This window comes from Anolis carolinensis, chromosome 4, assembly GCF_035594765.1.
Source record: "Anolis carolinensis isolate JA03-04 chromosome 4, rAnoCar3.1.pri, whole genome shotgun sequence".
Classification (NCBI taxonomy): Eukaryota; Metazoa; Chordata; class Lepidosauria; order Squamata; family Dactyloidae; genus Anolis; species Anolis carolinensis.
This window is the reverse complement of record NC_085844.1, coordinates 172239111-172253425: the sequence shown is the minus strand read 5'-3', so window position 1 is coordinate 172253425 and position 14315 is coordinate 172239111. Positions and strand designations below refer to the sequence as shown.

At 37.1% G+C, this 14315-nt stretch overlaps 1 protein-coding gene across 9 annotated transcripts in view; it reads left to right on the top strand.

The window, feature by feature from the left end:
- The window catches only part of fggy (FGGY carbohydrate kinase domain containing), a 229471-nt gene that overhangs the window by 169337 nt on the left and 45819 nt on the right, over positions 1 to 14315 (top strand). For all 9 annotated transcript variants that reach the window (XR_010005402.1, XM_062978262.1, XM_016993203.2 and 6 more), the window contains 2 exons: positions 1597 to 1717; positions 7318 to 7412. Coding sequence is in view for 8 of the 9 variants with exons in the window: in XM_062978262.1 (XP_062834332.1) it covers positions 1597 to 1717; positions 7318 to 7412 (216 nt within the window). In the remaining variant the exon portion in view is untranslated. The remainder of the gene's footprint in view (positions 1 to 1596; positions 1718 to 7317; positions 7413 to 14315) is intronic.

The window sequence follows — 14315 nt, the reverse complement described above, 5'->3', positions numbered from 1 at the left end:
AGTCCATGTTCTCATTCATTAAAAGCTTGTGTGCACAACCATGTCTTTAAGGCTTTCCTGAAGCCTAGGAGAGTTGGTATCTGCCTTAGGTTGGGTTGGATCCTTTTATTTCGAACTATTGTTCCATGCATGGCAGTGATCCTGGTTCTGATCAAATATTCACTAAAACAAAATCAGGAACAGCAGGTTGTTTGTTCAGTAATGCAGTAATGGAAATTTCCACCCATCTCCTTTTATTAGCCCAAGAAACCCTCATCTCTAGCTGTGACTAATGACTACTGTGAATCTATTCTAGATTTTGATTAGCCTTGAAAGAACTATCCAAGGTGCTGAACTTATTTAAGGATCAGGTTCAGCACGTTAGAGAGTATCTGCAAGGCTGGGTTAAAGCTTGGAGTTGATTTACTGACCTACTGGGATCTGCTACCTCTTACTTGCAGATTATTCATTTATTAGGAAAATTACATGACTCTTGACTAATGTCTGGAGTATCTATACTTTCTGCATAAGACAAATATATGAGAATTGTCGTATCTGAATCACATCCATAAATTTAGTAGATGTTCTTAGAAAACCACAAAGTATAAGACATGGAGAACATTATTCTTTCTCCGCAGTACTGTTAGCTAGTGGTTCCCATGTTAGTGGAGCGGTTAGTCCATTCCAGGTTTTAATCTGAGCATTAAAAGAGCTGCCAGGGGTGTTGAAACCAATACTCCCAAATTCAGCATCAAAGGCATAGTCACTTAGAAGTCAGATGCAGTATCTGTTAGAAATAGGAGTAAGACATGGGTATCCATCTACAGTCTTTTGAAAAACTGATTTCATATGGATGGCATCACCAGCACAACTACCCTGTTTCCCCTAAAATAAGACATCCACAGAAAATAAGACCTAGTAGAGGTTTTGATGAATTTGCTAAATATAAGGCCTCCCCCAAAAGTAAGACCTAGCAAAGTTTTTGTTTGGAAGCATGCCCGCCAAACAGAACACCAGAGCATGCAGGATCAGTAAATGTATGTACCATAGATAGTTGTACATGGAAATAGTGGTAGTAACAAGAAATTCTTGATAGGATTCACAGTTTGTCTGGTTATGCTAGTTTGTGATGACAATTACTGTACAGTATATAATAAATGTTCATTTTTTTTGTTCAATAATAAATGTGAATTCTTCTTCATGGAAAAAATAAGACATCCCCTGAAAATAAGACCTAGAGCATCTTTGGGAGCAAAAATTAATATAAGACACTGTCTTATTTTCAGGGAAACACGGTAGTAGATAGTAATTCTCTGAGTGAATTTTTTGCTGCATGAGGAAATAATTCTTGCATATTTGTTGTGAACCTAATCCTAGTCACAGGATCTCTGAAATTTCAAAGACTAAGCACTCCATTCCTAACAAAAAGTTAACAAAGGCAGTATTACTAGAAAAATTTAACATTTTCTCTCTTAGGTATCATGAATGGCTTTCTACCCTTTTCATATTTGTACTAACAACCAACAGCCATCTCCAACCAAAACTTTAAATAGACATTTTCTTTCCAGCAGCTGTTTGAGTTAACTTATATCTCTTTTTCATTCTCTCTTATGCAAGTTGGGAACAAGGCACATTGTGGAAACAATGCAAGGTGCTGGACATTCTGTTAATACCTTGTTTATGTGTGGTGGGCTGAGCAAGAATCCCCTCTTCGTGCAGATGCATGCAGATATCACTGGTAAGTCTGGAGATAAACAACGAACTTACTGTTTTAAATTCTCCAAACTCCTGGTCCCAACTAACTACTTCGGCCAGATATTTTAAAAATCCACAACTTGAATTGATTTGAGTGAGATTTCAATGCAAGCAAGATCTTGTGCTTAAGTGCTCTGGATTGTCCTTAGTGGATTTGGTAGAGAGGATTTCATTTTAAATTCCATCCTTAATTTTCCCCATTTCCAAGAGCTTGACTGTCTACTGCAGGGGTTCCCAAACTTTTAAAACTGGGGGCCAGTTCATGATCCCTCAGACAGTTGGAGGGCTGGACTATAGGTGGCCACCAAGCAATAATAATAATAATAATAATAATAATAATAATAATAATATAATGAAAGTGCAGGTGGTCCCGGTGGTGATGGGTGCTGTGCCAAAAGATCTCAGCCGGCATTTGGAAACAATAGACATTGACAGGATTACGATCTGCCAACTGCAAAAGGCCACCCTACTGGGATCTGCACATATCATCTGAAAATACATCACACAGTCCTAGACACTTGGGAAGTGTTTGACTTGTGGTTTTGTGATACGAAATCCAGCAGATCTATCTTGTTTGCTGTGTCATAATAAAATAATAATAATAATAATAATAATATTAATAATAATAATACAAAATCCAGCATGTCTATCTTGTTTGCTGTGTCATAATAAATAATAATATTTAGCCCAACCCTTCTGCTTTTGTGCACAAGCAAAGCACCCCTGACAGATGGCCTCCCAGCCACAACAACAACAACAACAACAACAACAATAAAAAAGAGGGTTGGAAGAGACCCCTTGGGCCATTTAGCCCAACCCTCTTCTGCCTTTGTGCTTTGGGGGCCGCATGTGGCCCCCGGGCTGTAGTTTGGGGACCCCTGGTCTACTGGTTATGTCTAACTAAGACCAAAACCATACAAAATCAAACAAAGAAATGGCAAATGTGCATACACTCAACCCTCCATATCCATGGATTCAGCATTCAAATTCAAATATTTGTGGCTTGAACATAATTTTTTAAAACATTCCTAAAATCAAAACTTGATTTTGCCATTTTATATAAAGGACAACATTTCACGACACCATTGTATATAATGGGACTTGACCATCCACGGATTTTAGTATCCATGGGGATTGGGGTGGGGTGTTCCTGAAATCAAATCCCAGCAGATTTTATTTATTTATTTCCAGCATTTATACCCCGCCCTTCTCACCCGAGGGGACTCAGGGCGGATACCAAGAGCCCACAGCTATCAAGCATAAATAGTCCCAGATAGAAAAAAAATATTGTGGGAGTGCCAAATGATAAAACTAATTACTTTCTTGGTTACTCTTAACTGTACCCTAGCATTTTATCTGCAGAGTTAATCCTTATGATTCCTGTGAATAATTGTTAGTTGTAATCAGGTTTTTCTAGTAGGCTACTGCCTCAGGTTAAAAGCTAGTGCTGATGCAATGTTAAGCACAGTTAGTAATAATCAGAAAATTAGTAGTTTCTCATTGGTGAAGGAAGAAAGAAGAAACCGGGAAACCTGTTGTTATATGCCTTTAAGCCAGGTTTGCCTTATAGTAGTGGTTCTCAATTTGTGGACTCCCCAGATGTTTTGACCTTCAACTCCTAGAAATCCTAACAGCTGGTAAACTGGCTGGGATTTCTGGGAGCTATAGGTCAAAACACCTGGGGACTCACTAATTGAGAACCACTGCCTTATAGAAATCCTATTATAGGATTTTCTTGGCAAGATTTGTTTGCCATTGCCTTCCTCTAAGCCTAAGAGAGTGTGACTTTCAAAGGATTCTAGTCCAGCACTTAAACTATTATACAATAATGGCTCCTTATACATAGTCCTATTGTATTGTATTCTACCCATTTCTACTGTGGTGGTTTTTAGAAACAAATGATCTGTCCTGTTTATAATTTTATAGACATTCAATATTACAATTTCAACTAAACACAAATTGTGTCCACCTGTGCATCATTCAGAATCTATACTAGATTCTAGATTTCTGGAGACTTAAGAAGTTTTTCGCTGGCTTGAAAAATCTTTGATTTATTTACTTCTGTGAGCAAAAGGGCAACTATGGACTAAACCCACAGGAAATATTTATAGATCATATAAAATATTTAGCAAGAAATTTATTAAAGTGAATAGGTACTGCCCAGAGACTGGGTATGTGCAAAAGCTAATCCTGATTGATTATTTCATATATTAACTTAAAATATATCAATAAACAGCTTGAATAAAACAAAGCCATGATGGCAGTCCTATTATGTGTTTGTGTATTCATGTATTTATGGAAAAAAAATAAGGTGATTGCTTTCAAACAGTCTCCACTGGTGTGCAAATACTACTGTTTCACATTTTTCTCTTCAGCACAGCCTCTGCACATTATAATAAGCAGAAGCTGATTATTAAAATACCATTTTACTCTTGAGATAATACATTTTCTTGGGACTATCTGGCAATAATAATTATGTTTATAAGCCCTAGTCTGAAATGTACATGAACTCGTTCTTTATCTAGCGGAATTTTTGATTACCCATTACATTGTTAAAAATAATGTGCATTTAACTTGAGCAAAACATCTTTATTTAGTTCTTAACAGGGAAAGCAGAACCATGAACTGTATGCATGGACATATATAAAAAGAGCCAATGTGGTTTAGATCAAGTCTAAAGCTTAGATTCTAGGTATTTTTCATGCAGATTTGCATCACTTGAATGGCAAACTCAACATCCAACCTTGATGCAGGAAGAAAGATGAAAATCAGTATTATGTAATTACATTTCATGAAAGCAGAAAAACTGAACCAAATGACACAAGGTCTTGACCTAGAGTGGATGAATGCAACAGGCTATTGCCACAGTGGTACTTTCTATTTGTCAAATAAGATTTTATCAAGCCCACACCTTTTCTTATCTAATTCACATGGCCTTGGGATTGAGAGCTGCTTTCTGATGTCTAAAATTAAAGATCTATTAATAGATAATTCTGATTAAATTTTAAACTGTGGTTCTTTGACTGTATCTAATTGTGAAGTACAATGCAGGACAAAGAGGCCTTTCTGTGGTCTTGGAATTTTTCCTGTTTGTAGGAACTGTGACTGACAGAGGATGTCAGAGTTCATCTGTCTAAAATGCTCTTGGTTCTCTTGCCCTCATTAAAATCTATCTGATAAAATAGCTAACATTCCTGTATCAATCCCCTATTCTTCCAGGAAACAGACTGGGAAATTCTGAATATATTTCTATCAAATGCAACACCCATTAGCCAATTATGCAAGCTACCAAGAGATAATTTCATAGACCACTTAAAAGCTGCAGGATCAGATTGTTCAGATGGTTGGATGAATGTATTCATTGTGGAGGCACTTGCGGAGTTGAGCACAAGCATCCAAGTTTTGAAAGTACAGTTAAAGTGTGCCAGTAAACTCAATTCTTAATTTAGCCATCTGATACGTTTAAACTTTTTGTGTGTGTCAAAATATTGTTATGATGGAGATTCTCCTATGATAAACTAATTTCCATAACCACATTCACCTGCATGAATGAGATGTTGCAGGAGAATCACCAAGCAGAAAAATCATTTACGTCCCTCTAGTTTACCCATTTGTTTTTTGTTTTTTAAAATGTGTGAAGCATTAAGCATTAATACAGACTTTCCCCCTTTCAGGTTAATGAACATTTTAGGACCAAAGTTCAGAAAAATTATTGTTTTGATTACAACCCTCAGAGGCCTCCAGTCAGCACAATTACTGTGCCAGCTGTGGAATTTTGGGAGCTATAGTCCAAAAAGTAACTTTTTGAACCTTGATTTTTTGACCCTTATAAATCTGCACATAGAATGAGACAATCAGACACAGAATCAAATAAGAAGGAACTCCTTGTCACCAGATGAATCCTGTTTTGGGTCCTATCTATCCAATTGCACCATCCTGTGAGCTGTTCTGTAGGTTTATAAGAGCTTGAACAATTCAGTTTGCTCCTTTCCCACTGATTGCCAATCTTTCTTTCCCAACTGACACATTCTGTAATCCCTGGTGATCCCTGAGGACATTCCGTTTTTGTTGGGCTGTATTTTGTTATCTTTGTTCCCTCTGAGTCTGTGTTGTTGCAGTTGTTACTTTTACTAAACTAAAACAAAATCCACAAAAGAACAGTAACTTTATTAGCCAATTGAAATGCAAAAGTATGTCATGCAAGCTTCTTCATCAGACAATATATCATAGAATCATAAAGATGTTAGAAAAAGAGACACAGACATATATGCAACACTTTGTTACTTGAACATCTTCTACTCCCTCTCCATCTCAGATTCCTTTTCCTACTTAACTATTTGTATCTATTGTGTTGATACAAATTTAATAACTAGTCTGGTGCTTTTTTTATAAAATCACTGTCTGTTTCTGTTCCATTCGTATGGCCATGTTTTCGTTTTTGAGTGCTGCTTCTGAAAATGGGGCCTTTCTGAATGAATTATTTTGTTCTTTCATCTGAATAAATGAAAGCTTTTGTCCCATTGACCAACATGGGAGGGCTTCCTAAGCTCCCCTTCCCCTCAATATTAGAGCTAGAGGGTCTCACCATTTCAGTGATCCTCAGGCTCTCTCCAGCATTCATTTGAGTTGTTAGGGTTGATGGGATAAACCCCTGTCTCTGAACCCGGATAGGCAAAATGCAGTCTGTGGCTCATTGTTTCTATTTTTGCAAACAGCATCAGGATCTATTATCTTTTTAAATGGGTAGCAAGCCCTCCCCCTATACTTTTCAACACACAGTAACTTGGAAAGAGACTCTCTTTAAGAGAATGTGTGTGTGGCCTGCAGGCCCAAAGCACCTGTGACTGCCAGGGCTTGTAGCTAAACACTGAGCAGAGTGCAGAGCGCCTCTTACTAAGCGCTTGGCATTCGCCTGCAAGCCCTTACATCGCGGACTCTTTGAGTGTGTTTGCGGCCTGCAGGCTCAAAGAGCCCACAGGTGCTAGGGTTTGTAGCTGAGTGCTGAGTGGAGCACAGAGCATTCTTACAAGGCACTTGGAGCTCAGCCGCAAGCCAGGACAATCATGGGCATTTTGGGTCTGCAGGCCACACACACACACACACACACACACTCTTAAAGAGTGTCTCTTTCTAAGTTACTGTATGTTGAAAAGTACAGGATGACCTTGCTACCCATATGGCGAGGGGTCTCCCATATCATGCCAAATGAATGAATGGATAAAAACACGGATGAAACAAATGAGACAAATTTCAGGTCCATGACTAGTAATAATAACTATATTAACTGAGTTTTTCTTCCTACTTTGCCTTTTATTCATACAGTTTACCCGAACCTAAGTACTGTACAATTCATTTCTGTTCCTGAACTAACAATTACATTTAATTCATTCATCTCATACTCCTTTATACAACTACATAAAATGGCCTTATGGCATCTACACAGCTCTGTGGTATAAGTGCTATTATACCACAGAGGTGATGATAGACAGATAGATAAATAGACAGATAGATATAAAACTATTCCTTCATCTGCATGGGTCTCTCTACTGTGATCATTCTAACAGAACCATTATCTCTGCCTAGGCATGCCTGTTGTCCTGGCCCAAGAGGTGGAGTCTGTTGTAGTGGGTGCTGCTATTCTTGGAGCTTGTGCTTCGAAAGATTTTGCTTCTCTGCAGGTATGTAATAATGGAAGGCCAAAATGTCAAAGCTGAAGGTCAGCACTTTTCTATTTCATGTCTTACACATCATACTTTTCAGGGAGGGCAGAATGTTGCAGGTTCTTTTCATCACAGCAGCCGAGCTTTTCAAACTGTTTCCTGGGTTGAGGGTGGTTTAGTTAAACATGGCGACAGTCAAAAACTAGTAGTTTAACTTTGTCATGAAATTTGGAACATTGTTTATTACTAAAACAAATACGTTCATTTATTTTTTAAAAATACATAGAAGCATCAATACGAAAATACTGAATAAATTTGTTTCCATATGTCTCATGTGTTTATATGCACGGTAGTAAAATGTGTTTGATAGAAAGAAGAGAAAACAATGATATTTGTAATGGACACTGATATGTTGATGATAACAAACTGGATAGTCTGGTGTCAAATCCCTAGTTTTATGCCATTTGTTGGTTTTACATTTTCCAAACAAAACAATTGGGGTTCTGCTTCTTTTTGTAGACTATTCAGGAATAACCAATCTATTTCCTTCACTGGACATTCATTGTTTAAAAATAACTCTGCCTTCTAAAAATGTAGAAGAGTAGCCATCTTAAGTCATATTCATTGTTTGTTCTTACAAAAAATAAGTCTTTTAAATTTGCAATGATATAACAATGCATCTTTGTATAATATATAAGGATATAGGCAGGTTTTTTTTGTTAATGTGCTCTCAGAAAAAAATGCTTTGTAGAGCATCTCTTATATGGAAAGAGAACTGCCAAAGTGATTTGCTTTTGCTTTGATGAATAACTGTACCATATAAGTAGACACTGATTTTGCTTCTCTTTAGCTATAATCTTGTGCCCATTAACCAAAGTAAGTCCCATTGAACTCAGAGGTACTTAGCTCTGAGTACACATGTATTGATTTGTCCTCCTTTTTTGCTGTAGCAGTATCCAAACTATTTCAGCCTTATCTATAATTTGCTCTTGAAACTTCTCATCTGCATTTTTGGCACTATAGTTATAGTTATAGTTTGGCACTACACTGAACTCTCATGGGAGGAGATATATTATTTTATTATAAAATACAGTCATTATTTCTTTACTGCCATGGGATTCTCAGAGGAAATAGCATAGTAACTGGTAATTGTATTTATTCATTTAATTTCTTCCTATTATGTCTGTTCAGCACAACCCAATCGCCAAAATCCACTGAGTGATTCACAAAATAAAGCTCAATACTATAAAATATAATTACAATTGTGTGTTGCGACCCTTTCTCCAGAGTTTCTACCAATTATAAGCCATGAACCTCTATGGCTTATAAAATATAATAAATGTTGTGTTTTGAAACTTGGGATATGCAGCTTTACTCCTGAGGTGTATGCAACTGTGCCAAATTCAGACCAAGCTGATAAAGGCTGCAAATTAAAATTGATGCAACATTATTCCTTTTTTTTTTTAACTCTGGGGTGGCATATATTTCTGTCTAATGCTGATGAAAACTAATAACGTACTTTGTTCTGGTTTCTCAAGGAAGGCAAGCCTTATTGGGTTGGTTGAGTGCAGCTCTAAACAGCATTTGAAAGTACAGGCAGTCCCCAAATTGCCAACATAGATAGATTCTGTAGATTTGTTCTTAAATTGAATTTGTATGTCAGCCAGAACAGGTATATTTTCAATTGTAACTCCAGTAGCTTTGAATAGCATAGGTGTTTATTTTGCTGTCTGTGCCCCTGATCAGAAGATCTCACTTCACTTTTTGTCCCTGTGATAACTGGATTTTGAAAAATTTGGCTTGTTGTGGAAACAAGGATTAGTGATAACACTTCAGTGCAGACCTCTTTTCCCCATGATAACTTTCAGGAGTGAATTCCCCTTCCTGGGGGTTAGATTTCTCTCACTTCCTGTTGTCTCACCCCCGTTCTTAACAATGAGTCATCTGTAAGTCTAATGTTTGTAACTCAGGGACTGCCTGTGCTATGTTTTTTTGCCCCATTAAAGCCTATAGTGGCAGCTGCTAACAATGTTAAGCCATACATGCTCAGTTTCATTCTGAAGCTCAGATGTAACAACTGGTACTTTGTTATTCTTTGAAAGATTCTGTTTTGCAAAAGAAATCTGGTAGATTCTCTGTGTGATGCCTGCCTATTCATTTAGTTATAGAACACAAAAAAACAGAGTAAAATTAGGTATTACTATCTAGATTAGGAAATTAGATGAGTAAATAATCCTTTTTCTAATCCCAGTCTGGATTAGACTGGCAATCTGGATCATGCTTCAAATTTACATTGCCAAAAGGGATTCAGGTGTAATATAAATAGGTAATGTAACAATTTGTCACACTGTGCATCATCTTGATTGATTACAGAATATACCCATTAATATATTACCTTCAAAGCTTGGAAAGTGAATTCTAAAAAGTAATTTGTTGCCATTATAAGTGTTATTTTTTCAAATAAAATTTCTTACTTTCCCATTTCTCTAAAGAAATTAAAATAGGGTCTAGTAGCACTACTGGAACATGCTCAAAAGGTCACTAGATTTGTTTTTCTTCAATGTAAATTTCCAAACTCTGTTTAATGTGGTTTTGATAGAGGAACAGAGTGCAGGTAATTGCATGGGTAGGAACAGGAGGCTCCTGGCAACTAAGTTCTTATACACAGGCCGTATAGTGAAGTTCGAAGCAGGGTGTCCACCAAATGTACACCCTCTATATGTGCCACAGTGCACATCAAGCCAAGAACAGCCCATTAAAAAACTCACCACAAAGGCTAGAATATCCCCCAAAAGATGCAGCTGCCGATCAGAGTATATCCTATCCTGGGCTTAAAACGGGGACATGAAAATGTGGTGTGCTTACTCATTCATCTGGGAACAAGAACCTTGAAACTGAATGGGATCATACCAGTGATGTTGCATATCGTTTAAAATGCTTTGAATTTTAATCATGCTTTCATATCTTGGTGGTTTTATAAATACTATTGGTTTAATATTTGCAAAGCTTCTTGAAATCTGCTGCATTTGCATCCCACAGCTGTAGCTTGTTTGTCTATCTTTTCCCCTCAAACAAGAATCACATATAGTAGAGTCTTACTTATCCAACATTCGCTTATCCAACGTTATGGATTATCCAACGCAATTTGCCTCCTGCCCCGATCCACAGCTGTATCTCTAGGCAGCTAGGATTTAACTTTTTATGGATTTCATTTGCGACAATTTTGCTACTGTAATTTCATTTTATGCAATTCTATATTTGTAGTCAATTTGTTAGTAGCCAATGTATTTGTAGTCAATGTATATTGTGATGTTTTGGTGCTAAATTCAGAAATACAGTAATTACTACATAATATTACCATGTTTTGGACTGCTTTTTCTGTCGATTTGTTGTAAAACATGATGTTTTTGGTGTTTAATTTGTAAAATCATAATGTAATTTGACATTTAATAGGCTTTTCCTTAATACCTCCTTATTATCCAACTTTTTCGCTTATCCAACATTCTGCCAGCCCGTTTATGTTGGATAAGTAGACTCTACTGTAGTACTTTGCAAACAAGATAGATAATACATTGTATCTGAATATTGAGGTGGAATTGACATTATTTGGTTGTGTGCTCAATTGAATTTGAAACTCAGCTGCACAAATTGTTGCAATGAATTCTGCAGTACAACTTGTTAGATTTCTTTTAAGCCCAGAATATATTCTAAACTAAAATTTAGATGTTTCCCTTTGAATAATTCGACAAAAAGGTTACAAAATCCATCTCTGACACCTTGCTTCCAGATGCTCACTTTTTGAACAGCACTAGCTAGGTTTCCTTTTCTCTTTTCTTACCTCAATGACTTCACCACAACCAACACTGAGGAATAAGAATGAAAACAATTTATCTCTTCACACATGTACATATATCCCATACATGAAAAACACTCATGGGAGACCAAAGCCTCTCCCTTCTTAATCTCTGGATTATCTCTAGAGTCTGAGCAAAGAAATGAAAATCCTACTGGGCCAGCTTGCTCCAGCCGCTTTCCCAGAGGAGCTGAATGGTGGGCAACAGAATGAAGAAGGCAGGCAGACAGGCTAACTTCTCCCGAGGGCTGATCACAGCTTGCGCCACACATAGAAGGAGAGAGCAAGAAAGGGAGAAAAAAAGGCAGCCACAGACTCCACAGAACCAGGCGAAATAACTTTGCAATACTTATATACTTCAGGCCAGATGTTCCCCACCCCTGTTCTAAAACAAGGGCAAGAGACTGGAGGCTTTGTGTAGCTTCACCTTCTAGTCCTGCAAGGATGCTCACTGTCGTATATAAGTATATGTCCATCCTTGTTCCTCCTTTAATAACCTTAGGAACTGCCAGGTTTCCTGTCATCCTGAGCAGTTGAGTTTTAAGTTACCTGTTGAGGTTCACTTTTGTGCTTTGGTCTCTAAACCTAGTCCAACTGTAAGATTTTCTTCCTCTGAAAAGATCTTGTTGAGTTCTAATTGTGGGCCAACCCTGCCATGAAAAAAATGGGATCTAACGCTTCAGAATATGGGTTATTAGTGTGATAAACTTTTGTAAATGGCCTTATGCATTTTATTGGTATGCTAGTGTGCTAAGAAACTTTCTTTTCAGTAATATGCCCGCTCTCAAACTGAAGTCTTGCAAAAGGATTTAACAAAAATAATTGAAGTGAGTCTTAATTTCTGAGTAAATATGTTGTTCCTCAGTAGTATTTCAGAAAAGGAGTTTTCATTCTTACAATACTTATGTTCTGCCTAGTTTTCTAAGAATCATCTGATTTTATAGGGATGACAAGAAACTTAGATGCACAGATCTCATGGACCATGCATTTGAGTAACTTAACTGGGTGTCAGGAGTAGGGGATGAACTATGTGGAAGTTTAAGCACCAGTTTTTAAGACCACCACTTGTTCAGGCAAGATTTGAGGTACATATTCAATTTGTTAATACTGTTCCAAAGTGGTTATCAGTCTCTAGCAACTGCTTTTTATTCTTTATTTCATATGGCTACCCACCCTTAAGGAAGAGAATATAGACATTTAATGTTAATAACTCAATAGACCACATTACAAGAACTTAAGTTGTCTAACAACTTCTCTCATATGAAGTGGTATAAATTACTAATTAGTTGCTGTAATCATCTTATGTAAACATAATATTGAACTAGAAAAGCTAATGAATCACTTTGTTGGCTTTCTCTATTAAAAATTTCTTACAGTGTCAAGATGCATCTTATTTTCTACTCCTTTAATCATGGAGCTGTTGTTGGGCAAAGGAGAGAGATGAGGTTCTGAAAGGTGACTCTGGCAGACAGAACCAGGTTAAGATGCTCTAATCACTTTCTTTCATTAGTTGCCAAAGGAACTGGGCTTGTTCACACTTGTTTTGTCAGTCTATGATTTAAAACAGAATTAACTAGGAACGTCTTGGACAAAATAAGTGATTTCTAATTTAATTCTGGGGAGATCCATTCCAATTTTTTTTAAAAAAACTAGTTGTTCAGTATTCTTCCTTTGGAAGGAAAAGTAATTTTGTCATCCAGAGGTAATAGAATAGGGAAATGTACTTTTTCACAGATAGCAAAAACAGATTGGCCGATATGAATGCATAATGTTCACAACACAAGACATAGGATTCCCTATGCTAAAACAGCATGGGGCCAATCCTGTGATGGTTCCAGATAACAAATATAGTTTCCTGAAAATCATTTAATGTAGCGGTTGATTTTCAGATCAAGTTCTTAATGCTTTCTGGTTTGTCTGCCAAGAGACAAACTTTTGCTTTCTTTTGCTAGAAAGAACTCTTTCAAATAATGATTGTGAGTCAGATGTTTCTGTCAGTGTTACTAATTTATTTCTTTGTTTCCTACCTGGTCCATATTGCACAACCATTCATTTTCTGAGTCGCTCTTATCATAACCTGATTTAATAGGAATTTCTGCTTCTTTGCATATAATTGCCTTTTAAAAATCAACACTGCTTGATTTGATACACCTCTTACAAGCCATTGCCAAGGGTCCAGCTAAGCTAGTGTTCATCCTGCAGCCCAAGCATAAACTCTAAAACAGTTTTATGTGAACGAAGGGCTGCAGAATGGTGATAGTGGTATCAGATTTGTGGAAGCATTAGGATCCAACTTTAGTACCCAACTGGGTTGTGACACTTATAATTAAATTCCACAAACTTTGCAAGAGAACTTTAACACAAGAAAGTTCATACACAAGGCCTCATACGGAAAAAAGAAAGGACATGCACAGCTCTGTCATACCTAGACTCAGAAGGAAATGAAAGGCCCTTCCTCTATCTCAACTGGCTTGAAAGTAGAAAAGAACAGAAGAAGAGGCAGTATCTGCTGGCGTCATTCACCTTCCACACTGCTTCCCCTTTTTTTCTATTTGTGTCCTGTCTTAATTAGATGTAAGTAAGAGCACACAAACAGTTTTTGACTTAGGCAGTTTTAGTTGTAGTAGTGGTACTGGTGATAGTGGCATTATCTGTGTTCTTCACTTGGACCGATCTAAAAATATCTCCTATTTTATGTAAGGCCATTCTGCAAGCGAAATCAAGATTCAATAACAGAAAGCCATATTGTAGTTTGAGCTCCAAAAGTGATCCTTCTGCCTCAAATCTGAAACGCCTGTGCTAGGTTTGTTTTAAGTTCTTCTACTTAGGTAACAAATACAAGCCAACTCAAGGCCAATTCACACATTGTATTTGTAATGTAGATATCTGTAAATTTAAGACTTTTATTTGTGTCTGTGTTTCATTCTTTGTGTGTTTTCTTCTGCTTGTATAATAGCAGTCACATACACTGGGGTCTTGGGTCTGCAAGGGGTTACATTTTGCTATGAGGCTATACCCTCAGTCTAACATATTGGGCATTGAAGATCTTTGGCTTTCAAGAGGCATGT